Source organism: Miscanthus floridulus, chromosome 18, assembly GCF_019320115.1.
Source record: "Miscanthus floridulus cultivar M001 chromosome 18, ASM1932011v1, whole genome shotgun sequence".
NCBI lineage: Eukaryota > Viridiplantae > Streptophyta > Magnoliopsida > Poales > Poaceae > Miscanthus > Miscanthus floridulus.
In genome coordinates this window covers 67,263,395-67,287,994 of record NC_089597.1, presented here as the reverse complement: position 1 = coordinate 67,287,994, position 24,600 = coordinate 67,263,395, and the positions used below count along the sequence as shown (strand labels likewise).

Sequence of the window (24,600 nt, the reverse complement as noted above, 5' to 3'; positions counted from 1 at the left end):
AGTCCTGCAAAATAGTAATCTTGCAATACAAGTGGAACTATGTCAATAGTAAAAGCATATGTGTCATAAGTTTATTTATTTCTCCTATTTTGGATCTTATTTAGCGGTCGGATATGGTCGTTAAGGACTGCCAACACATGGGTGACTGAATCTCGGAGACATGTAATAACTAGACATGCATGTGATACTATCATAGGCATGTCTCAATGTCATGTCACTGATAATGGTGTCTTCTTTTTGCAGTTATGACATAGTGCTACAACGCATGCAGGCCTTGCCTGAGAGACGATAGATCTAGCCGCTATAACATCGGCCGCCGCAACCTCGAAGCTACGCCACCGCCTTCATGACCCTCGCCATCGATCGTGGCACAAAAGATGGGGAAGAAAATGCCAAAAGACCCTCCATGTCCATGCAAGCCACCGTAGCCGAGAGGCCCCTCGGCTCCCCCCAGACTAGGTTTCGGAGCCCTCGCCCGGTCGGATCCAGCCGCCGCCCCTCATTGCCTCCTACCAGGTCGTCGATGCTGTAGCCACCTTGCACCAGAGGTCACCGAGGAAAGGCCTTGCCACCGCCATCATTGCATTCACCAAGCCTGCAGCAGCCAGCTACGGTGGTGGCTGGTGAGAGGAACACTTGGGCCCTGCCGCCCTGGTGGCTGGTGAGAGGAACATGGGGGAGGGGGGCGAGAAAAGTACTAAAATCTTTCTTCATAAAAGTTGAAATCTTGTGCGACTCATTTTCAGGTATGTTCTTGAAAGAACTTGTTCTTCTTACTGTAGTCTACAAGCACTGCTATGCCTTCTGATACATGGGAGGGCAAGTGTACAGAATTTGAGCTCAGAGACAGGAGATAGCCTTTCCACCACTACGAATTACAAAATCATGGATTAGTTTTTTTGGACTGTCACCGCGATCTCTGGTTTATCGGTTGCGCCTCAGAGTAGGCACCGCGGTACTCCCCGGACTGCTCAAACTCCCCGGTGTACTCCTCGGAGGCAAAGGCGGTGATGCGGAGCTGCTGGATGGTGGCCGCCTGCTGGCCAGGGTAGTCGAAATTCCGGCTCTGCCCCACCTTCACCCCGTTGCTTAGGTCCGACATGCTCCCTTCGTCGTGCAGTGCCCTCATCACCTGACGAGGCGGATGGGATAACATGAGATACAAATAGCACGAAAATGCAAACATCTCATTCTCACTATTGCATCGTAAAACGTAACGGTTTTGCAGATTTACCTGCACCATCCGCGGTCGCTTGGGAGCCGAGTGGCGGACACACGCGGCCGCGGCCTCCACCATGACGATCATCTGGCCCCTGTTGTAGGCGCCTTCCAGCCGGGGGTCGACCAGCTCATCGAGGTCACCTGTTTCGATGGCGTCGACGAGGACGGGTCGTGCCTGGCAGCACCAGCACAAGCAAGCAAGCGTCGGTGAGAATATTATTAGTGGCTACAAGTAAATAATTAAAGCTTAAGAAGTTGAAGGCACTGATGGTGAATGGGTGCTTCATTCAGTGTAGGACTGTAGGTCGTCGTACCCATTCGACGAGGCTCTCCTCCCCCAGTTGGCGCGTCTGGTCGACTGGCCTCCGTCCGGTGATGAGCTCCAGCAGCACGACACCGAAGGAGAACACGTCAGACCGGTCCGTCAGCTTTCCGCTCGACGCATACTCGGGAGCAAGGTACCTGCGTTGCATTGCATTCTCGGCGTGTAATCAAAACATTTACTCTCTCCTTTAAAAAAATATAAATTTCACTTCAAACACTATCAAGTTTAACTATACATGTATATAAAAAATATACTGACATTTATAATGTGTAATAAGTATTATTAAATATTAAATATGGTTTTATAATAAATATATTTAAAATTCTAAATATTGATATTTTTATAAATCTAGTTAAACTTCAGATTCCTTGACTTCTCGAAAACCTAGATTTATATATATTTTTTAGAACGGAGAAAGTAAATGGAGTGTCAGCCTAGTATGGTTTGGTTTTATGGATGATTTATGGGAAGAAAGATTGATAGAATATTGGACAAGAGTGGACGCACCCAAATGTTCCCATGATACGAGTGGAGACATGCGTGTTCGTGTCGTTGGAGAGCTTAGCCAGCCCAAAATCTGCAACCTACACACGACATATCAACGGGTCATACGTGAGAGCTCAGACAGCAGCAGCTAATATAACATGCATTCTAATAACATGATTCTCCGTCCTAAAATAAGTCTTCATCTCGTATTTCGAGAAATCAATCATAACTTTTACTAAATATATACTAAAAAATCACTAATATTTAGGATGCCAGATAAACATAATTTGATTAATTGTATCATATATTTTCACAGTATTAAGTCTATTTGGTGATATAAATGTTTATTATACTATTTTTTATAAATTTAGTTAAAGTTAAAATTGGTTGGCTCATTGAAACACTAGATATAATAAAGACTTATTTTGGGATAGGGAGTATATGAATCCTCGTCAGTCATGCCTGTGCTTCGAACGAATAATCAAGCAGGATGTTGGTGGACTTTATATCCCGGTGGATTATCCTTGGGTGACCTAGAAAAATTAGCATACATGTGCATAAATGAAATGAATAGTGGATTATTAGTTGCCGCAAAGTGTCAACTGTCATCATTGTCGATTGTTAACTACTACTCCCTCAGTTCCAAATTATAAATCGCTTTAGCTTTTTTGGTTCATCCATTTTACTATGTATCTTGACATATTATTATATCAAGATACATAGCAAAATAGATATACCAAAAAAAAGTCAAAGCGACTTATAATTTGGAACGGAAGGAGTAGATCGTTACAAGAAAACATACAATCTTCATGCAGGTACGCCAATCCCTTTGCCGTGCCGATGGCTATCTTGAGCCTCGTCAGCCAGTCCATCACCGACACGCCACGACCTACATCAAACGAAGATGCCGATCGAAACCTTGGATTTGCATTAATATTAGAACAATAGAAGTAAAGCTAGATCGAGAATTCATCGTCACGTTGTCATTGTATATATATGTATGTACTAGTAGTACCGTGGAGATGGTGCTCCAGGGTGCCATTGGGCACGAACTCGTAGATGAGCATGCGGTGGTGCTGCGCGACGCAATAGCCGACGAGGGAGACGAGGTGGCGGTGGTGCACGCGGCTGATGATCTCCACCTCCGCCTGGAACTCGCGCTCGCCCTGCCCGCTGCCGGCCTTGAGCTGCTTCACGGCAACGCACTTGCCGTCGGGCAGCCACCCCTTGTAGACGCACCCGAACCCGCCCTCGCCGATCACGTTGTCGCGGGAGAAGTTGCTGGTGATGCTCGTCAGCTCCTCGTAGCTGAAGGACGACTTGGAACCCGGCGGCTCCATGCTACCAGACTGGTAGTACCCTCCCCCACCAATTTCCGGGCCCGCCGATGTGCCCGGCGGCTGTGTGTCCGACGGGTTGTAGGAGCCCACCAACTGACCTGACGCCAAGTTATAGTTGCCATCTGCATGTAGTGCAGCCCGGCCTTTGCGAATAATTTTGCATGCATGGTCACAAATAAGTGAACTAGTACGTGGATCGTATGATGATGAACTGAGCAAATGGTTACCGTTGTGATAAACTAGTCCGCCCTTTTTCTTCTTCCACCTCTTGGAAACCAAGAAAACAGCCAGCATAGCAAACATCAAGCCCGTGATTGCTGCACCGGCAATGGCTGCAACAACATGGCTACTGCCTACTCTTGTTGATGTGCTCCCACCGCCACCATTGGATGCGCTAGTATTGGCTTCTTGGGATGACGATGCAGAACCCGGGACGCTGTTATTAGACATCACAGTGGCACCAGGCGCGGTGGACACTAACCCGGGTGGTGGCAGTGCTCCCGGCGGGCTATTATTCGACGACACAGGGACAGGAATTATGACCACCGATTGGTTCGTCGGCGGCGCAGGCGATGCAGAAGAAGAAGATGGTGGCGGACTACGTGGAGAATTCGAAGGTTGGGAATTTGATTGATCAACATCGCTCTGATGTGGCGGTGATGGAGATGACTGAGGAGGAGATTGTCTCGACGACGATGGCGATCCACCTGATGGTGTGGGAGGGGCCTGATTAGAGAACGAAGGCAGTGGAGGCGAAGGTGAGGAGCCTTCTGACCGTTGCGGAGGCGACGACGGGGGTGGTAATGAAGGTTCTGAAGGTGGATTTGGTGGTGGTGAAGACTTTGAATTGCCACCGCTCCAAGAAGATGGCGAAGGTGGTGGACTTGGTGACGGTTGTGAGGGCGGTGGAGGTGACGATCGTGATGGCGGAGGGCTTCCTAAGGGTGAAGGAGGGCTATACGACGATGAATCTTGCGAATCTGATGGTGGCGTTGTTCTTGAGCCTCCCGAGGTTGGAGATGGTGGTGGGCTAGACCAGCCATTCCTCGATTTAGGGGGTGAGCTTGAACTTGAACCGCGGGGTGGAGGAGCGTTGGAATTGTTGCCACCTCCATTTCCTTCACTCGATGATGACGAACTCGGCGACGGTGCTATGTCGGACATGCTCTTTTTCTTAGATATGCCTCCTTTATTAGTTGAAGATCCAAATTATGTATCTCTGACGCCAAAAACATCAAGCAGCTTGTCCTGATGAACTTGAGATCCTTCTTTTGATTCCTTTGCTCCTCGATGTGCACTGCAATCATCAAATTTCTTTCTCCCCATTCTCTTCTAGTACAGGTCGGCATCTAACATCTTCTTGAATACCTTCACATATGCTCTTGTCGGGAGATTTGCCTATCTTCACAGTGAGCCAACACAAACTCCAGATTTTACTTGGTAGCCTGAAACTCCAGAGAAGTGATTTTGTTGTTGATGAAGTAAGAAAATATAAGGAAAAAAATTGCAACTCATCAAGAGGTACGGAAGATGCGTTCTTGTCATCAAATGCCTAAGATTAGGAGGATCCATGAGAGTCTAGAGCAACAAAAAGATCCAACCTAATTAAGGAACAAGTATTATATATTTAGGCATTTCCCTTCTTAGCTAGCCTCAATGGGTAAAATGTGAAAGCTGGAAGATAGAAGGGAAAATAGCGCCAAATTATTATAACCCTTACTATAATTGGTTCAGGAGCTCCTCTCTAGAGGTACGAGCAGTTGTAAATCCAGACCATTGTTTCTTCGCGGGCCAATTTGGTCATATACATCTCCACTTGTTTATAAAGTGGAAAATATGTGAAACTGCTCCAAAATAAATTAATCCAGCAAAATGCTAATTGCATACATAATCCACTCTCTAAGTATTTAGAATCTAGATATACAAAATAAATGTCTTTCGAGCAAACGATCTTTCAAGTTATATAATAAAAAGGGGGCTTGGCAAGAGTTTTTAAGAAAAACATATATTAAAGATAAAACCACTTCATAAGTTTGTAAGAAGGCAGAGAATTCTCATTTTTGGATGAGTCTCATGGGTAGTTTTTGAGTCTAGGAGCTTTTAGATTATAAGATGAATACCAAATCAGATTACGAGAAGATGCTTGATTTGGATAGTTATCCTCTGAAAACTCAATACATAACATTATATAACATCATGTAGGAAACATGCGAAGATGGCAGGGTCCACAACACCACTCACTGCTTCCTTTAGGAGAGCATTAATGGGAAACAAATTGATAAAACGGAATAATGTAATTGCAAGAGTGGCTAAATGATAATCTAAAGCTTTGGTACCAATGTGTTTGTTTGGCGTCTACATAACATGATTTTTTTCTCAGTTACTTATATGTATAAATTTCTAATAAAAAATGGGATCAAAGTTTCATAATTAGTACAGCGACTAAAGATACCACCAGATTTTTCAAAGAGGATTGGAACGAAGATAAACATTTGAATGTTGGAAGAAAGAAACCATTCATCATCACTCATTTGAATGTGTACATGTGGTATGTGGTCGCTCTGGAACTCCAGGAATGATCGGCTACATGGAAAATCTCCGAACGAACCAAGGCTAGCGATGGAATGGGTGCCGGAGGCATGCTTCCACCTATCAGCTGGCTCCCAAACTCCAAAAGATGGGAGACGATTGGCACAGCAACATGAGAGATGGAGAAACCGGGTGAAGGTTTTCTGAAAGACAACATAGATGGGGCCTTTGTGCAGGACTCATGTGTGGGAGCAGTTGGAGCAGTGGTGCGCGGGAGCTCAGGCCAACTGCGAGTGGCCTCTGCACGTCGCTTGAGCTTAGTTGGTTCAGCCTTACTAGCTGAAGCAGAGGCTCTTAGAGAAGGGGTTCCTCCTAATTACAACAGGCACTCAAGACCATATTATAGCCGAGACAGATTGCCAGGTGCTGAAGAACAAGGGTGCACATCGCTAAGAAATTGCGATAATTCTAAACGAGGTGGAAGAGTTGGTGGCGAGCTTCACATCCTTCAGACTGGTGTATACAAGACGAGAAATGAACCACGCAGCTCATTTATGTGCCCAAGACTCTTTGCTTCTTTTCATGATTTTGTTTGGCAATCTCGCTCCCTAGCTTCTTGCAGAATTGTCTACAATTCGATTGTAATAGTTCACCTTAATGAATGAAGCTTCTGTTCTAAAAAGTATATTAATTTCCTACAAAGGGTTATGTTCATATGGTGCTACGGTTAAAATCACCCCTAAAAGATCTTAACTTATTTAATAGTTGTTAGTCTAATGTGAATATAACTTTCAGATCCTTTCTATTAACAGAAGCAGCGGAGATATGGTGGTCCATTTGGTTAACATGAAATGGTATTGTTTTTAACAAATGTCGACACAACTCTTTTGCAGGTTCTATTCAGAGTGTTGAACCCAATTGCAATGGTGTGAGTAGCAGAAGGAGATGGTTGTGTGTCGACACTACCAGAAGTTGGAGAATGTGGCTATGCGTATTTCAGATGGGCTTTTATTTCTATAATTGAGTTTTGAGTTGCTTTTGTTATGTAAAATCAGTCTAGTAGCTTAGAGTTATTTTATAATAAGTTGGTCTAATTCCTCCCCTTCAAGAACCAAGCCTCATGTTTTCATTATATATAAAAAAGAACATTTGAGTGTTCGTGTGTTCTACAAACACCAACATTCAATTTGATGTCAAGGTTTATTCTCCTCTATCTCTAACAACGGCGGCAGCCTTAATTCTTCCTCCCCTAAGCTCCCTTCCCCCTCAATACCATCCCACATGATGCCACCCTATCACCCTATGACAAGCAGTGTAGGGTCTTTGCTAGAGCTTTGCACCGACGACTACCAACAACACATGCTATTTTTCTTCCACTCAAGCTTCCTACTAGCCACCACCCCACCACTACTGCCCTACCACAAGTGGGACAAGTCTCATAAAAGTTCCGTTTTAATTCCTTAGACCAACATTGCCCTCAACTACCTCCTCCCCTTCATAAACATGTCATCGTTATACATCAACCTATTCACCAATCTATGGATACGGATACGAGTATCAGATATGATATGTATCGGATACGTGAATACGCATTTTGCTAAAAATTAGTGACACACGGATACGGCTAGTATATTTATAAAACCAGTAATTTCATATATTAATAACTCAGCAATCATCACGTGGGTTCATCTACTCGTATTAATGAAATATTAGACAAGAAAAAAATCAGAGAACATATATATAATAAATAAAACTATTGTACTGTACTACTGTGTCTTGCCTGACAACCTGAGCGTCGAGCGTCTTGCCACACAGCCTGAGTGGAGTGCCAAGTGCGGCTGCAAGCAATCGAGGTGTCATCAAGACGATGGGGAGGAACCGAGGAAGTGCTGGCTGCTACGTTCACGCACGATGTTGGGCCTTCACAGGCCGTATCTAATTTGGTCCATACGTGTCCGATACACGTATCTGAGTGAATACGTATCCAATATTTTCAGTACGGCCTGGATATGTATTCGAGCCGTATCCAAGACGTATCCATATCCAATACGTGTCGGATACGGGATACGGACCCCTACTGAAGTATCCGCGCATCGTAGTTTAGATCTCTAGAAATACACGGCTAAAGATAAATAGCAAAACTGACACTCTAAAATGCACACAAGATATAGAGAAGCAGTAAGAGGGTGAAAATATATAAAAAGTCATTTCCATTCAAATAACTTTCTAAATAATGATTTAGGGCATGTTTGAACAGCTTCACCTCTAGCTTCATGAGCTGTTTGAAGCTGTTTTTTACAAAACAAATCTTTTACAAACAACTTCACCTATAAAGCTCCTTAAATCATGCTCTTGCGTTGGAATGGGATGTGATGAAGCTAAAAATGGTAGCTTTTCACCGCTTCACCTCACACTTGGGGGGCCCTTTGTGGGGTTCTATAAGAGCATGTTTTAAGAAAATCGACATGTAGAGTTGTTTTGCCAAATGGTTCACCAAAACAGGTTTAGTTTTATCGGTAAAGCTGCTCATAAAGCTGAAGCCAAAAAAACCGATTCACTGGTGAAGTTGAGCTATACCAAATAGGACCTTAGACCTGGTGTGCAAAGTAGTGTGCCGATGTACCTATTCTACATCATCTCCTTATCTATTGTGTAATCCATGCCCCGCTTGTTTTGGGGTCCATTAATTGGGGTGGAAATTTTTTTTGACATGTATATTGAGAATTCACTTATTCCCCAAAAGCATATTTACACAATCCCTTTGCAAGGGCAAGGCAAAGGAAAAATCATCTTTCCATCCATCAGTTAGCTGACATTAACCCCCAAATCTAACAGTGGTGATACACCTTCCCTTTGCTTCCTTCCATAGTTGGAGCCTTGGAGGCAGGACAATCTCTCCGGAACAACGGCTGCATGCGGGAAGGTCTCAGTAGTAGGTGGACTGTCGGTTCATAGCCCCTTCTCTCTTGCTCCTCTCAGAGCTGAATCCATCTTCCATCTGCCTCAAGATCCAACCCAAATCGACACATGCCTCTTTCAAATCTTCAATTGTTCCACCGATTTTATCCCATTGTTTGACATCTGCTCACCGCTCAACGATTGGAGTTCATCCATAATCGGCACACATCCTATCCCACTGCTGAAGAACAACAATTGTTTACGACTAAACTCCTTTCCCCACCAATCCACCATGTTTTACCTTGATGGTGAACCCCCTTGATTCACTCTTCCTTCACTCCTAACAAAGCTTCTATTCTCCTCTGCTATCATGGAACAAGATGGTCGAAAGCCTCATGGGAGACCCCCCCCCCCCACCAATGCTTCCCACACCACTAGATTCACCAACACCTATGCCAAACCCATCGACCACATCGCCCAAACCACCTAAAGTGGACCTTGAGAGGTCCATGCAGTCTTTGCAGCACACCGCACATACAGAAAGAAACCAAGAGATGCGGTCTAAAGATGATGTGGCCTCACAATACAACCTTTTGATGAAGGTGGGGGACCTCCAAGGGACTACAAGGACTACCCCCTCCAGGTTGCACCCGTCCTCCCTGATCCCAAGTCCCCGACGGCCGTCACTACCCTCCTACATGCTTCCTCCTCTGTGGCCGACCACGACCAGCAGGCACCCTGCGGGACTACACCCAAGCCGGTAGCTGCCAAGTTGCCTAGCTGGCTATAGGCTATCACTAGCGTTGCTTGCCCCCCCCCCCCCCACCCCCCTCCCGTGCATTTGTGCTGGTGTAGCACATCTCGCATCTCGGTGAGTATTCCGTTTGCTTGGGGGAGACAGCTTTGGAATATAGGAAGACAAACTTTGCTGATGGAATGGGTAGATCTAGAAAAAGAAATGGAAGCCTATCATTCCAAAACCCTATATGTCTCGGTTAAGCTTTTGGAATTCTGATAGAGGATAGAGACATGGGTCTAGTTCAATATATGTTAGAACATGTGGGTACATTGTTAGATTTAAAACATTTCCACAAGAGGAAGATTGTATTTCAGCAATGGCTAAGTTCAATGTCACCAAACCAACAAAACAAAAGATCCCTATTAAGATAGCCCTAGACAACACAATCACAATTTTTGTTCACCAAGAAAAGAATCACAAGATATGTACTTTCTCTGCTGGTTTCTTCCACAATGTTAGAGAATGCAACATTCATCATAGCAACATGCTTTCTCCAAAACATGCTCGTAGTCAAGAACATGTTCCTTCGAGGTGTATGGGCCCTAGATGACGCACATCTTAGAGATTCTGAGACAACAGGTCCAACAGCAAATTAATGCACTAGTCACTGCAAAAATGACTACATCACCTTTGCTCAGGAAATTCAGGCTCCACTTCGTTCCAGTAGCCAACGAAGTGTTGACACACGATGCACTCAAGCTGCTTACTTAGAGGGTTGATAGCCACCCTCACCTTGCTCAAGAAAATGACAAAGAGGCTCTGGTGCCAATCCTCAAGGCGCCACGGACACCATGGATCTACTGCCTGGAACTATCGGAGCTCATGCAGGAGCCCTAGTAGCTCTTAAATGGCGCACTTGGCCCACCTAATCACATCGACAACAGCTCAGGAAACTTTCATTTCAGAAACCAGAAACAATAAAATTACAAAGACCACTTTGATTAATCATTTTAACATTAATGATGCTTTTGTAGTTCCAACACAGGGCCTTTTAGGAGGCCTATGGTTGCTTTGGAATGATCAGGTAGAACTGAATGTAGTTGACTCCTCTCGAAACTTCATCTTGGCTTTATGTGTAAATAAGCAGAATCTCAAGAAGTTTGGTCTAGTCTATTTGTATGGTGATCCCCATCACTAGGCCACTGCTAAAATTGGCTGCAGGTGCAAAATTTTGTAGTAAAATGTCCAAAAATGTCTATGCTTTGTATGGGAGATATGAATAAAATTATGAACGCTATGGAGAAGTTGGGTCCTAGACTAGCTGATGTTAGGCATATCTCTGAACTTTGTTGTTTGGTTAAACAATGTGGGTTCTTTGATTTGGGATACAACGGCCCCACTTACACTTGAACCAACAACCGATTTAATACTAATCCCACTTACAAACGTTTAGATCGTTTTCTAGCAAATGTAGAATGGTGCCAAGATTACCCAACAACAACGGTGTATCACCTGCCTATGATGAGAAGTGACCATGCTCCAATCGTAGTAGTACTCCAATCGAAACGCATCAGAACTAACAAAGCTTTTAAATTTGAAAATTGTTGGGCTCTTGAACATGACTTTCAACAGGTTGCTCAGCAAAGTTGGAGCCGATCTGCTCACCACCTTTCCACCAAAAAACAAAGTACCTAGCTATAGATCTCAAAACCTAGAGGAAACGCAAACCCAAACTCTATGATCAACTTGAAACCATAGAACAACTTCTCCAACAACAAACAAAGCCCCCCAACCTCCAAACCAATCCATAAGAAAGAGCTTTCCCACCAGCACCATCTCATTCTCACCAAACAAGAAGTTTATCACAAGCAGCACTTCAAAAAGGCTTGGGCTCTAAAGGGAGACAAAAATGTCTTCTTTCAGCAAGCAATTCCCAAAAGAACAGAGAGAAATAGGATCACTTATTTCACAAACCCGGATGGCTTGTTAGAGTGTGCAGCGAAATCTGGCCCAGCTCGCTATACCCACGAGTCGGCGCCCATTGGGCCCAGGTCCACCGGAGCCCACAACATACCAAGGTCTTCGGCCTAACTCAACCCAAAAGACTAGCCTAATAGGTGAGGGCTACCCCCGCTTTGTATGTTGTGCTCCCCCACCATCAATTACCGATGTGGGACTAAACCTAACAATCTCCCCCATCACACATCGGACCCAACTCTTCACATCACACAACCTCATGCAATCTCTGGAAGACGTTATCTAGGCCCCCAGTCCAACGCTCCATATCACACAACCCGCGTTACCTCCGAGACATTAACGGGCTCCCCCGTCACCATGTGACCCCTGAGATTTTCTAGGTTTTTTCAACCATGGGCTCTGATACCACTTGTTAGAGTGTGCAGTGGAATCCAACCCAGCTCGCTATACCCACGAGCCAACGCCTATCGGGCCTAGGTCCACTGGATCCCACAACATACCAAGGTCTTAGGCCTAACTCAACCCAAAAAACTAGCCTAATAGGTGAGGGCTACCCCCCACCTTGTATATTGTACTCCCCCGCCATCAATTACCAATGTGGGACTTAACCTAATATGGCTCAATATCGACCACACCCCAGCAACTATCCACTACCCTCACAAACTACTTTAAATCCATTTTCACCTCCCGGTGCAATGATGAAGTAGCACAAAGTACGCCACCAGGCATTCCACAACAGGTAACTATAAATGACATTCACAATGAATTGATCCCTAATTCATAGGAATTTCATGCCATTATCAAGGAAATAAGAAGTAATGTGGCTCTGAGACCTGATGGCCTCAATGTAGCATCCTACAAGGTTGCTTGGGCATGGATTGCTAAAGATATCCACAAGGTAATTTCTTCATTCTTCTTTTCTGCTCATTTGCAACCAACCTTAAATCATACTCTTCTTGCTCTCATTCCCCCAAAAAAGCCAGCCCAACCGCTCCTCAATACTTTAGACCTATTAGCCTTTGTAATTTTATCTATAAAGTCATTGCCAAGTGTTGACGGTTATAAATGACAATCATAAACCATCAACATAGCCTGCATATATATATAATTCAATCACCAAACATAGGATAGAGGTCTAAACTAATGGATTCCACGAGCTTTGGTGAATATTTGTATGTAGGAGAATTTACCTAGAAAACAGCCTTAGGACCACTGTCATACACTCAAAACAAGCAAACCGATAACAACAAGTGATTCAACCTGCGAAAACTACGAAAGACAACTCTAGAAGGTTCCAGAGGACACCACACCGAAGCTTGGGCCAAATGGCCACAATAGTGGGCTGGCCGGCCCACTAGGGAGGCTGTTCGCCCTCCGCTGCCTCGTATGCATTCCTAACATCTACACCGTTGATTTTAAGGCGGTTTTAAGTCGATTCATCCAACGGTGATGGAGGGAGTTGACGTGGCAATTCCTTGCCCCTACTCCACCTCGACCAATATAAGGACGCCCAGACCCCCTCCAGAAGACACACATCTACACACCCTATGCTTCAGTGCTTCATTATTTTATACCCTAATTGTAGTAGTGTCCCTCTAGATGATTCTCATCTAGTTGAATTATAGAAAATAGGGAGAGAGGAGAGTAGAGAGATCTGAGGAGGAGCCAGATCTATCAGATTCTTCTCGACTTTGTACCTCTACAGATCTGATTCATCAAGGTTCTTCTATTGGTATTTTGAAGTTCTCTAGTTAATTGAATTTAATCTTTACTATATTTTATTATGGGAACTCCGCTTGCATTGAGTGCTCTAATTATAAATTGTGATTAGAGTAGTAAACCCTAGTGTAGACGTGGTGTCTTGGCTAGAGTTTACCTGAGTTTGCACCCAATCCTACGGTTAGTTGTGGTAGCCCCAGAGGTGACAGCTCTGTCAGGCCGTTGTAATCCACCACCTTAGAATTGGTGTTTCGTAGAGCTTAGGCAGCCTTCCCCTGACTACCCTTTTCTCACCTACTTCGAGAGTCGGAAAGGTACTGTTGCTCCAAAGTAAGTAAAGTATAGTAAGCCTGATCCATAGTCATCTAGTATAAGACATAGAAAATCCCTATCTACCCACAAAAACAATTTTCAATTTTTACCCTGAGACGATCTTGATTCTTACTAGAACACTTCGCGTTCCTCGTGGAAATCGATACTCTAGAATACTCCCAGGTGAAAGCAACATTGGTATTCGTGCACTTGTAGATTTTTCTGTGTGCGTTAACAAACACCAGCACCAAGTTGCTGTCTGCTAGACTAAAACCACATCTCCCTAATACTGTTCACCCCAACCAGACGCCTTTCATCCAAGGGAGACATATTTCTTCAATGTCATCTTAGCAAGAGCTTGTGCACTCTTTTAGACTAAAAACTAGGAAACAACCAGCCTTCATGCTTAAGTTAGACCTAGCCAAAGCTTTCGATCATATAGAATGGAATATCATTGATGCTGCTCTTAGATAACAGGGTTACCACTCTCACCTTATTAATCTCATTCACTCGTGCATTTCCACGCCAGCCTTCTCAATTATGGTGAACCCACCCAACCTTTCCACCCGGAGAGAGGAATCAGATAAGGCTGCCCTATGTCCTCTTACCTGTTTGTTATTGCTATCAGTGAGCTATCCATAAGGTTAGAACAAGCCTTGTAGAATAGCCAGTCCAGGGGGTTTCCTTGGTGCCTGGATGCCCACCCATTCATTCACTCCTCTTTACAGATGACCTCATTATCTGTGGCCAATCTCCGGTTGCTGAAGCTATTGTCATCAAGACAGTGGCGGAAGGTGAACTAAATTATACGGGGGGGGGGGGGGGGGGGGGGGGGGGGGGGGGGTGGTGGGGGGGCAATTTAACCTGTAGCAAGCCAACAAGGGGCAGCGTTGAGCGCCCCTACATTCTAGAAGCTGGACGCGGCTGCGGCGGATGGCCGTCGGGAATCGGGATCTCGTCGTCTCGCCCACACCGAGGACTCGAGCACCGTAGCGGCGCGACAGGAGGTGAATGGAGCTCCACCGCTGGGAGCTGCTGGCTGAGCAACTGGAGCCTGAAGCTCGAGCACCGAGTGGAGTGGCGGAGGGCTAGACCGCCAGATGGCCGGAGGCGAAGAGACGGAGATCGGGAGATGCGATGCGAGTACGCTATGAAGCGGAGCGTGGAGTCATTTGGTCATCGTCGCTCCGTCCTTCCCTGCCTCTGTACCTTTTTTCGACAAGGTCGTGCCTCCGTTCCTAGCTTCCTGTGCATATGTGAGTGGGCTTGGCTGGCATGTGGAGTAGGCAGCAGACCAAAAAAAAACTACGGGAAATTTCTTGTGAGCTATTAAAAAAAAGATCGAAATCTTATATGTGTTATTGGAAAAGTTCAGCGTTACTGTTCTGAACTTTTTTTTTTACCCTCTATGTCACTACCGTCAGATTGGACTCTAACGGTGTCAAACTGCAGTGTGAAAAGTCAAAAATACCTTTAAGTCTAAATATGTCATTAATTTTTTTAAGTATCTTAACGACTTCAAATGAAAAAACTCAAAACTAGAAAGTTGTAGATCTCGTTGAGATCTATAATTTTCAAATAAAAATTATTTTCTTTTAATACCGCAAAAAAGAAGATAATTTGATATGATTATTTTTTCTAAGATATATTAATCATATCTTTTTTGCGGTATTAAAAGAAGATAAATTTTATATGAAAAATATATATCTCGACGAGATCTACAACTTTCTAGTTTTGCGTTTTTTTCATTTGAAGTTGTTAAGATGCTCAAAAAAAATTAATGACATATTTAAATTTAAGGGTATTTTCGACTTTTCACACCTGCAGTTCGACACCGTTAGAGCTCAATCTGACGGCAGTGGCATGGAGGGCAAAAAAAAATTGGAGCAGTGACGCTGAAGACCGCTGAACTTTTCCAGTGGCTCACAGGGGATTGCGATCTTTTTTAATAGCTCATAAGGAATTCTGTCAAAAACTATTGGGCCTTGAAAAATTTACTTGGGGCAAGAAGGTGCTGAAGCCTAGTTTCGTCTTCACTGAGCTCCGCCCCTAACCAAGACCATTCTGCAGGACTTCTGTACTCTTTTAGGCCAAACCCCAAATCTTAACCGATCAAAACTGATATCAAATTTATTCCCTGTAGCTGACCTGCTTCCCAACAACACGCACCTGGGTATCCCGATGATTTTCAGTCATAGAGACAAAACCAAAGCCTATGAGTTTATCAAAAATAAATTCAGAGCCAAATTGACCATAGTCAAAGCAAACAGGCTAAACCATGCTGGCAGACTCACCTATATCAACTTTGCCCTTGCCTCCATTCTTGTCTACTACATGTCTACTATCCTTTTCTTAAGACCTTTATCGAAAACATAAACACCATCATTAGAAGGTTTTGGTGGGCTAGTGTCCAAGACGATAATCCCACTTCTCCCATTGCCTTTTGTTCCGAGGAAGACATCTGCCAACCAAAAGAGAATGGAGTCCTGGGCATAAGGGACCTATACACCGTCAATAAAAGCCTTATCACCTATGCTGCTTGGAACATGGCCACCAATAAAAACAACTTCCTCACTAGCATCCGTAAAGCCAAATATTTCCCAAATAATTGTTTCTAGACAGCAAAATACCAAGGGTCACGCTCTGTTTTCTAGTCCTCAATTCTTCAGGTCAAGGATGACCTATTCCAGAACTGCATTTACCAAATTCATTTTGGCAACATTTCCATCTGGTCAAGCCCTTGGTGTTCAATTTGGAGACAATCCATGACCATTTGCTTCTTCCTGTCACCCATATTCCCTTGCCTACTGTTGTGGCTGACCTCTGGCAACCCAATACCCATAGCTAGAACCTTAATCTTCTATCCAACATTTTCAACCAGTAGGCTGTTCAAGCTATTATGCAGGTACAAACAATTGAAAATCGAGAAGAAGACATCCTTAGGTCGACGCCAACCAAAAAAGGAAATTGCACTACAAAAAATGTCTAGATCTCTAAGCTCACAGCTACAGGTTCAACTACCGCAACAAGGATCGCGCAGCATCTCGGTGCATGCCACTCAAATCCTACAAACGGCATGGAAAAACACGTCTCTACCACCCTACATCAAAACCTTTGTATGGAGGCTAATTAGGAGGGTGCTCATGACTGGAGAGAGGGCTAGAAGATACTCCAATATGATGCTGACCTTTGTATGGAGGATTGCACATTGGTAAGCACTGCTATTCATGTGGACAGAATGAAAATGATGCTCACCTGTTCTTTCACTGCGACTTTGCCTGGGCAGTTTGGTTTTCAAGTAACCCACCTCTGCGCACTTCCCTTCTACTTAATGAACAAGATGGTGCGCAACACATTCTAGCTTCCATTCTGCAATCCTCTACTTCTGATGACCACTTTCAACTAAATTTAAGGGCCTGTATGGGACATCGCCTGCACTCATAAAGTGAATCTAGATCTAGGATTCACCGTGGAGCAGCTCCACCAGTGGATCTCAGATCTACAATGAAACTATTTGGCTACGCAACCAACTTCAGATCCACACAAGGGCATTTTGGTCGGAGTGAACAGATTTGCTCTTGGATAGGCCCCACGTGTCAGTGTCTAGAGAAAACTCGTGGTCTTCTTCTTCGTCCATGGTGAACGGTAGCACCGGCGTGGCACCGGCCGACGTGGCCCTGGCAAGCACAGCCACAGGCGGGCACGACCACCGCGGGCGTAACCACGACGGGCACAGCTGGCCATGGCAGGCACGGCCTCCGAGGGCGGGGCAACGGCAGGCGAGGCACGTAGCGACGACAGGTGAGGCCTACTAGGACCGAGCACGACGGCGGCCGGGAGGGGAACTCTGGCCGCGGGGCATGCAGGGTGGGGGCGAGGAGCGAGGTCGGCCACCGTTGAACGAGAAGATGATCGCGTCGCAACGGGAGAAGAGGGGAAGATGGCCTCGCAGGGGGCCAGCGCGGCCTCGCGGGGGCGCGCGACCAGCCATGGTTGGTGTGTCCTCGCCGGAGGCGGGCACGGCCGGCCATGGCGGCTTGCCTGCACACGCGGATCCCACATGGCCAGAGCCTGGCCGGGAAGGGTGAGCGCGCGGGGCTAGGAAGGGCGGACGATGGCCGGGGAGGCTCGTCGGCCGCGATGGCCGGGGAGGGGCGCATGGTCACCTGCCACGGTGGAGGAGAGGGGCAAGCACGTGGTCCGACGGGAGAAGAAGAGAGAGACGGGAAAGAAACAGAACGCAGTATGTTTGTGTAGCTAGAGGCAGTGGTCGGTAATTTTTCCTCAACCCCACCGATTCGAGTTCGGTGAAGCAGCCCTCCTGCAGCTCTACCATTTTGATGAATACTGGCCCTCAGATCCATTATTTGGATGGATCTGAATTTTGTGGAGCTAGACCGTTTACTAAACATTTTGTGGAGTAGAGCTATGTTTGATAAAGTTGGGGGAGCTCTTCCAAATAGGACCTAACAACTTTGTGATACATCTGGAAAGCTAGAAATGATAAGAGATTTAACCATAAAAATTGGTCAACATGGCAAGCACATCATGCTATAGCAGCAGACATCCATGCAGCCGCTTCACTTCTGAGTGTAGATGACGAACAGGACTCATCCACGCCAACACTGAGAACAACTGAACAAAGCACAACCCTTCCAACTGAGGCGCAGGTAATCAACACCACTCCCCCCTCACTCCACTACAGGTGAAGCACAGACGGTACAAATGCTGCGCAACCAGCGCAACAATCAAGATGTGAGGAAGACACGGGTATACAGGCGCAACAGGAAACACCTCAAACTCAAACGACAATACAGCAGCAGCGACGCCACAACAGCGAGGTATGAATATTCCAAATGGAGGCAACGCTACTCCATGGGCATGTTTGTTAGAGCTCCGGTTCTAACAAAAACAACTTTAGTTATAGCTTCATCTATGAAGCAGATTCAGTTGAGGAACTGAATCAGATTTTTAAACCGTTTAGCAAAACAGATTCACATGATTCATAAAAATGATGAAATGACTATAATGCCCTTTTTCCTTTTTTTCTGCTGCCTCCCTCGCACACGGTCGTCGCATGGACGGCTTTGGCCTTGTCCATACTCCGTAACGTCCTCTCTTTTTTTCCTTTCTTATCTTTTTCAGTCTTATTTTTCTCATCTTTCCTATTGAGGCTTTTACATGTGTGCCATTAAAAAAGTTTGTAATTACACACAGGCCATTAAAAAAGTCGACCGCCCACATATGCCACCGTTCTGAACTTCTTTGCTCTCCAAGCCATTCCGTCTGTTTTTCTACTTAACGGTATCAAACCGACAGGATGAAATGACCATTTTACCTACGGTGGGGTCCGTTTGTCAGCCACCCAAACTCTCTTTTTCTCTCTTTCTCTTGCGCCTCCGTTCCGCGCTCCCCGTGCTCCTGCTCGTCGTCGCGGCGCAGGCGGTGTGCTGCTGCTTCCCCTTCGCGGTGGTGGAGCTCGTCGTGCTCGCGGCCGTGGGTGTGCCCGCCGCGCTGTGCCGCCGCGCGCTCCGCGCCCGGGCGAGGTCAGGCGCGCCTCCCGCGCCGCCGCGGCCAAGAAGAAGGAGATGGCGGGGATGGACAATGTGAGCAGAGGGGAGCTGCAGCAGCCGAGGGCGGAGCTCCCCCACACACACCGACACGAGCCCCGACGGCGATGGCGAGGGCCCCGGTGTGCAGGGAGGCGCCCTCGTCCCCAACGGCGGCAGCGAGAGCCCGGAGGAGGCACGTGTGGAGCTGCCGCAGCCGGTCCTCGCCATGGATCTGTCGCAGCGCGCGTGGAGATGACGCGAGGAGGTGAGCTCCGACCGCCGCGGGCACGGGGGCGCGCGCGGAGAAGAGAGATGAGGTTGAGTTTGAGAGAGAGAGGATAGGGATGAGGGGTATTATGGACTTTTTGACTGACCGGACCCACTTGTCAGGACTCCCAAATGGTGAAAAATAAACAGAATGCGGATGAAATGGCTTAGAGAGCAAAAAAAAAAAAGTTCAGAACGGTGACATATGTGTGCGGTTATCTTTTTTAATGACCTATATATAATTACATACTTTTTTAATGATACACGTGTAAAAGCCTCCTTCCTATTCTCCCTCCTCCTGTCTCTTCACCACATGCAAGAGGGCAAGACACGCAACTGGGCAAGCACGCCTCGTATTCTCTCTCCTTCTCTTGTGAAACCTTCTTCCCGCACCTTCCCACGCATGGAGCACGGAGGCGGCTTCGACCGCGCGCACGGAGGAGTTCGAGCCCGCGCTCTGCCTCACCGTTGTTACCCGCGCCCGCGATCTGCATCTCTGTCTCGCTCGCGTTTTGCGTCTCCATCATCTCGCCCGCATTCCACATCGCCGTCGTGCCCACACGGTCTGCATCGCCATCGCGCCAGCGTTCTGTATCGCCGGTGCGCCCGCAACCGCAGCCTGACGTCGTCGCACCCGCGCCGGGGTAAAAGGGTCCGGGCCCGCTTGGTGTCAGAGGGAGCGGTGGGAAGCCGCTATTTTGAGCTTCACCGTGCGTGAGCTGCTTGTCTCAACGGGTTTCTCGGAGCTTCACGCGAGGAGCACTTTGCTTTTCACCCGTTTGGTAGAGAAAGAGGTAAAATGGCTCCAGGAGCTGTGGGAGAATCCATACCAAACTGTTAGCAGCAGGGTAGCCGGGAGAGGTAGGGAAGCATCAAATATCATAGATTAGAGAGGAACTAGCAGCAGAGCAGGGGAATTGGGAGGAAGAAGATGAACACGAGAGAATTAGCTAGAACAGATTAGGATATATCTGATGGTTGATTACAATACTCTTCGTACCTCTCTCTCCACAGCCAAAGGTAAATATATACCACTCCATACACGGGCCAAGCCCAACCAACCAATAGAGGCACGCAGGCCCATGTCCGAAGGCCCATATCTATTACTAATACTAGCGCATATCCCTATCATTCTCCCCCGCTTAAGCAACAGCTTGCCCCCAAGATGTTAAAAACTCCCATCTTTGGATAAGCACCGAGTGTTCCTGGTAGAGGAATGAGCAATTAGTCTCCTTGAGCGACCAAAGCCATCAAGGGTCCTCAACCAGCAGGTGATAGAAAGGAAGCTTCATCAGCCATAAACTCTGTCCAGTGAGTATTATCTTATGTTTTGGCATTATCAATGTTAGCAACTTGGCAGCTGGTATGCTGATTTCGGAGAGTAGCAGCCATGTCACCACCAGAATCCCAACACGTGTGGTCTCCAAGCATGAAATATTCCCAGGAATCGACACAAGACGATACCACTTATGCTGCAGCTCTAGAACTCGAAATGGCTTACTGCAGAAAAACAGCACATGTTTGGCTCCTGGATCCCATGGTGTCAGTAGGTCATTTGCAATTACCGTGAGCACCAACACTTGAGGCCACTTGATCACCAATCCACGAAGGACAGTAGAGTGCTTGCATGAACTTGCCGCTTGAGGATATAAATGAAGCACACCAACAGAACTGGAGATGGTGGTGGCCGAGGGGTCCGAATGGGATGAGAGGAAACTATGCCACGGCACCTCACTTTGGTACCCAGAATTCCACCAAGATGAAGGTAGCCATATTGTGGCAGCACGAGCAAATTAAAACACCACCCTGCAGTAGCTTCATGGACTGTACTGAAAGAGGGCCATGGTGTTGGTCGCAACTGAGCTCCATCACACACGATCTCCAGTTGAATTGCGGCCATGAGCATCCAATCAAGAACAGTCAGTTTGCTGGCAACGAAGCAAGGTTGGAACACAATGCAGCAGACTGTAGGCCAATTTAGTCCAGCTCCGAGTAAACAAGGAGCTGCCAAATGTGTGTCCAACACATGTACTGAGGTCAGATTGTAGTCCAGCTGTAGAGAATTAGTATGCTGAACTCCACACGATATGTCATAGGAGAGACTGTCAGGCACCATCAGAAACATCAGGGCGGTTAGATGGACACCATCAGAATCATTAGTACCACTAACAGAGACTGGCAAATGCGGGTGATAGCACCAAACCACTGAACTGCATGTCCAAACAGATGACATCCATGAGACTTGCAAGAACCTGAGAGATACTGATTGATGCCAAGCCCCTCTAAGATCTGAGCTAGGACCATAAAACAATTTTTGCTGTAACAAATCTTGCTTAGTCGGCCAACGATCCTTGGCTTTTCCTCCTACAACTCGAGATTTCTGTCCTGTCACTTCAAGCAAGAAACACTGACAATTGCCACCATATTTCCGCTGCACTTGCTCTGGAATCAGTACACAGCTAGTCATATTCACTGATAGCACCATCATACATGTCAAAAGCTTCTGATGAGCAGTAGTTGGTACACACATGATCAGTTGTCGAAGTGATGGAAACCATGGGGGTTTCCAGAGTCGACCCAAGTGACACAAGACAGAATACCTCTCAACCATGTTGAACGACGACCATGGTAGAGGACGCAGCCTAGCCTCACAGCTCACCAAACGGAGTTCTGAAGGTGGAGGCCATGGCCTGTGCTGCCTGTATAGCACTGCATCTGAATGGAAGCGAGAAACAGCTCTGCATCAGGATGAGGCAATTCATCAGACACCTGTTGGGCAAGGTAGCTAGGAGCCTCCTCCTGAAATAGAAACTTCTCTCCAGTGGCAGTCTCACTGTTGATCACACAGAGCTTAGACAGCCGAATAACAAGGTGCAAAACATTTTCCTCGGCCAGCCCACAATAATTGACTGGGCAGTTGTTTCTGGCCAACTCATACCCATCTCCAGCACAAGCCACCGCTTCGCCACCACAAGGTCCTTGAACTGTTGGATGCACAGCTTGGCTGAGGCAATGGACTCAGATCCCAGCACGCTCATGGGCAAGGGTGGCATACTAGGCACACCAAGGAAAATAAGAATGGAATGCTGCAAAGAATGAACAGAGTGCACGGTGGTGGTGTACTTGCTTGGCATTTCTTCAAACACCAGTCGAGCGTCCAGAAGGGCCTTGCACTCGATCACCAACTGGTCGCTGGTGGCGCAGTACCTTGCGGGGCCCAGCAGCTTCACGTCCAAGTCCGCCTCCTCGCGACCAAGCTCGTCGGCGAAGTCGTTGTCGTGGAGGAGGTACTTGGCGCGGTGCATGGTGGCGTCCGGAGGGTCCGGGCGGCCGGTGGTACAAGTGCCCCCGAGGAGCTCAGCGAGGAACGCCACGGTGGGGACGCCGTACTCGAAGCGGTGGAGCGCGTCACCGCGGAGGAAGCAGGTGAGCACGACGCCGCTGTCAGGGGGCTGGAAGCCTTGGTAGATGGCGATGTCCTCCGCACCCCCGCGGATGCGGAAGTTGGTCTGTGACCCAAACTCGGGACCGGGGTCGACCGGTGCGAGGTCGTCGGCGCCGTCGTCCTCGGCGGGGTACGAGGAGTGCTTCATCGCGTTGATGCGCGCTAGCTACGGCAGCTGGCGGGGCCAGGGACGCTACGGCGCCGCCCTGGGAAGGGCTCCGGTGCGCGGTGGTCCTTGCATGGGGAGCAGGGCAGAGCAGAGCACGGAGGAAGGCACCAGAACAGCACAGGTGCGAGGCGAGAATTCCGCGTCATCGGAGTTGGAGCGGACGCAGCGGAACGAGCCCGGCTGCACGGCGAGGTTGTTGGGGATCTCGTCCTGGTCGACCGAGAAGAGGGTGGTGTCGACGGGAACGCGGCTCTACACGGGCGGGGCGGCCTCGGAGTCGAGCTTGGGGACGGAGAAGCCGCTGCCTTTGGTGTTGTCGTCCGCGCCGAGGCTGACGTCGGTGATGGCATCGACGATGGTGGGGCGGTCGTTGATGGTGGGGCCCGTGGCGTGGCCCTGGTCGGCCTGGAGGAGCTGCACGGTCGAGGAGACATCTTCCTTCGTGGATGCCAACTCCTTGCGAAACTCGCAAAGCTCGGCCAGGATCAACTGAAAATCGAGACCCATAGTGCTCAATTGCAATCGGAATCGGTTAGTGAATGATTTCGGTGGAATTCCAGGATTGGCTCTGAATACCAGATGTTAGCAGCAGGGTAGCGGGGATAGATAGGGAAGCATTGGAGAGGAAATAGCAGCAAAGCAGAGGAATTGGGAGGAAGAAGATGAACACGAGAGGAGTAGTTATGTAGTTTTAACACATGATTTTTTTTTACACCGTAGGATTAAGATCAACAGCCTCAATCCTTCTTCTACCTCCAGCCTGCACAGATCATAAATCACATATTATAATTTTTTTTCTATGGAAGAACAAATCACAGATCCGCCGCCACCACCGCCATGGCCGGCGCGGGCGCAGGGAGGCGCGCCGGGCGCGGGTGCCACCGCCGCCGCCACTGCCATGGCCGACGCGGGCGTGGGGAGGCGCGCAGGCGCCGGGGCGAGCTCACCGTCGTCGCCGGCGCCGGTGGTCACCGGTGAGAAAGAGAGAGGAAGAGAGATAAAAAAATACATGTGTTTTTTTTTTACTAAAACACATGTGTGTTGTATAGTATTTCTGTTCTTCGTACCCTTCTCTCCACAGTCGAAGGTAAATATATACCGCTCCATGTATGGGCCAAGCCCAACCAACCAGTAGAGACACGCAGGCCCATATCCGAAGCTCATATCTATTACAAATACTAGCCCATATCCCTAACACAAACGCCCCCTATGCCTACACGAGGCAAGGGCACCTTTCTACAGGATCACCCTGCCAGCACTCCTGCCAGGGCCTAGGTGCTAAAATGATGCTACTCCTCCAGACAACACACAACAGTCTCTCAGACATGCTAGTCTCGGAGTTTTCATCATCAACACCCAGGCCCACACCCAACCGTTTTCGTCATCAACACCTAGGTCCACCCAACCCAAACGGTATACATACAGGGAGCAAAGCGCGACACCAGTTCTGTAATCATGGCAGAAGCGGCTGCTCTTGTTTTGGCTGCGATGGCTTCTTGACTCTTGAATCTACAAGGTCCAAATTACACCTCAGACATCCAATAATTGGTAACCTTCTTCAATGGCACAGATTTCTCTTCACCACCAGATTGGAGAATTCACCCATAAATTCATCAACTGG

General features: G+C 47.4%; 2 protein-coding genes across 5 annotated transcripts; both read right to left on the bottom strand.

Annotated features, from left to right (window-relative positions):
- Positions 1-744: 744 nt before the first annotated feature.
- LOC136521323 (proline-rich receptor-like protein kinase PERK12) lies at positions 745-14,713 on the bottom strand. Of its 4 annotated transcripts, none has more exons than XM_066515039.1 (8): positions 14,411-14,713; positions 3,048-4,817; positions 2,835-2,921; positions 2,495-2,565; positions 2,054-2,130; positions 1,536-1,683; positions 1,235-1,396; positions 745-1,132 (listed from the first exon to the last, which is right to left on the bottom strand). In XM_066515039.1, the coding sequence occupies exons 2-8, from the start codon at positions 4,534-4,536 to the stop codon at positions 908-910; spliced, it is 2,259 nt and encodes a 752-aa protein (XP_066371136.1). In that variant the 5' UTR covers positions 4,537-4,817; positions 14,411-14,713; the 3' UTR covers positions 745-907. The 4 variants fall into 4 exon arrangements, with proteins under 4 accessions (XP_066371136.1, XP_066371137.1, XP_066371138.1 ...); XM_066515040.1 differs by lacking the exon at positions 14,411-14,713 and having other exon boundaries at positions 3,048-3,515; positions 3,600-4,907; XM_066515041.1 differs by lacking the exon at positions 14,411-14,713 and having other exon boundaries at positions 3,048-3,494; positions 3,600-4,907.
- A 4,957-nt stretch (positions 14,714-19,670) lies between these two features.
- LOC136520932 (uncharacterized) lies at positions 19,671-23,626 on the bottom strand. Its single transcript, XM_066514621.1, has 2 exons — positions 21,894-23,626; positions 19,671-21,807 (listed from the first exon to the last, which is right to left on the bottom strand). The coding sequence occupies exon 1, from the start codon at positions 22,956-22,958 to the stop codon at positions 22,206-22,208; it is 753 nt and encodes a 250-aa protein (XP_066370718.1). The 5' UTR covers positions 22,959-23,626; the 3' UTR covers positions 19,671-21,807; positions 21,894-22,205.
- Positions 23,627-24,600: the final 974 nt, after the last annotated feature.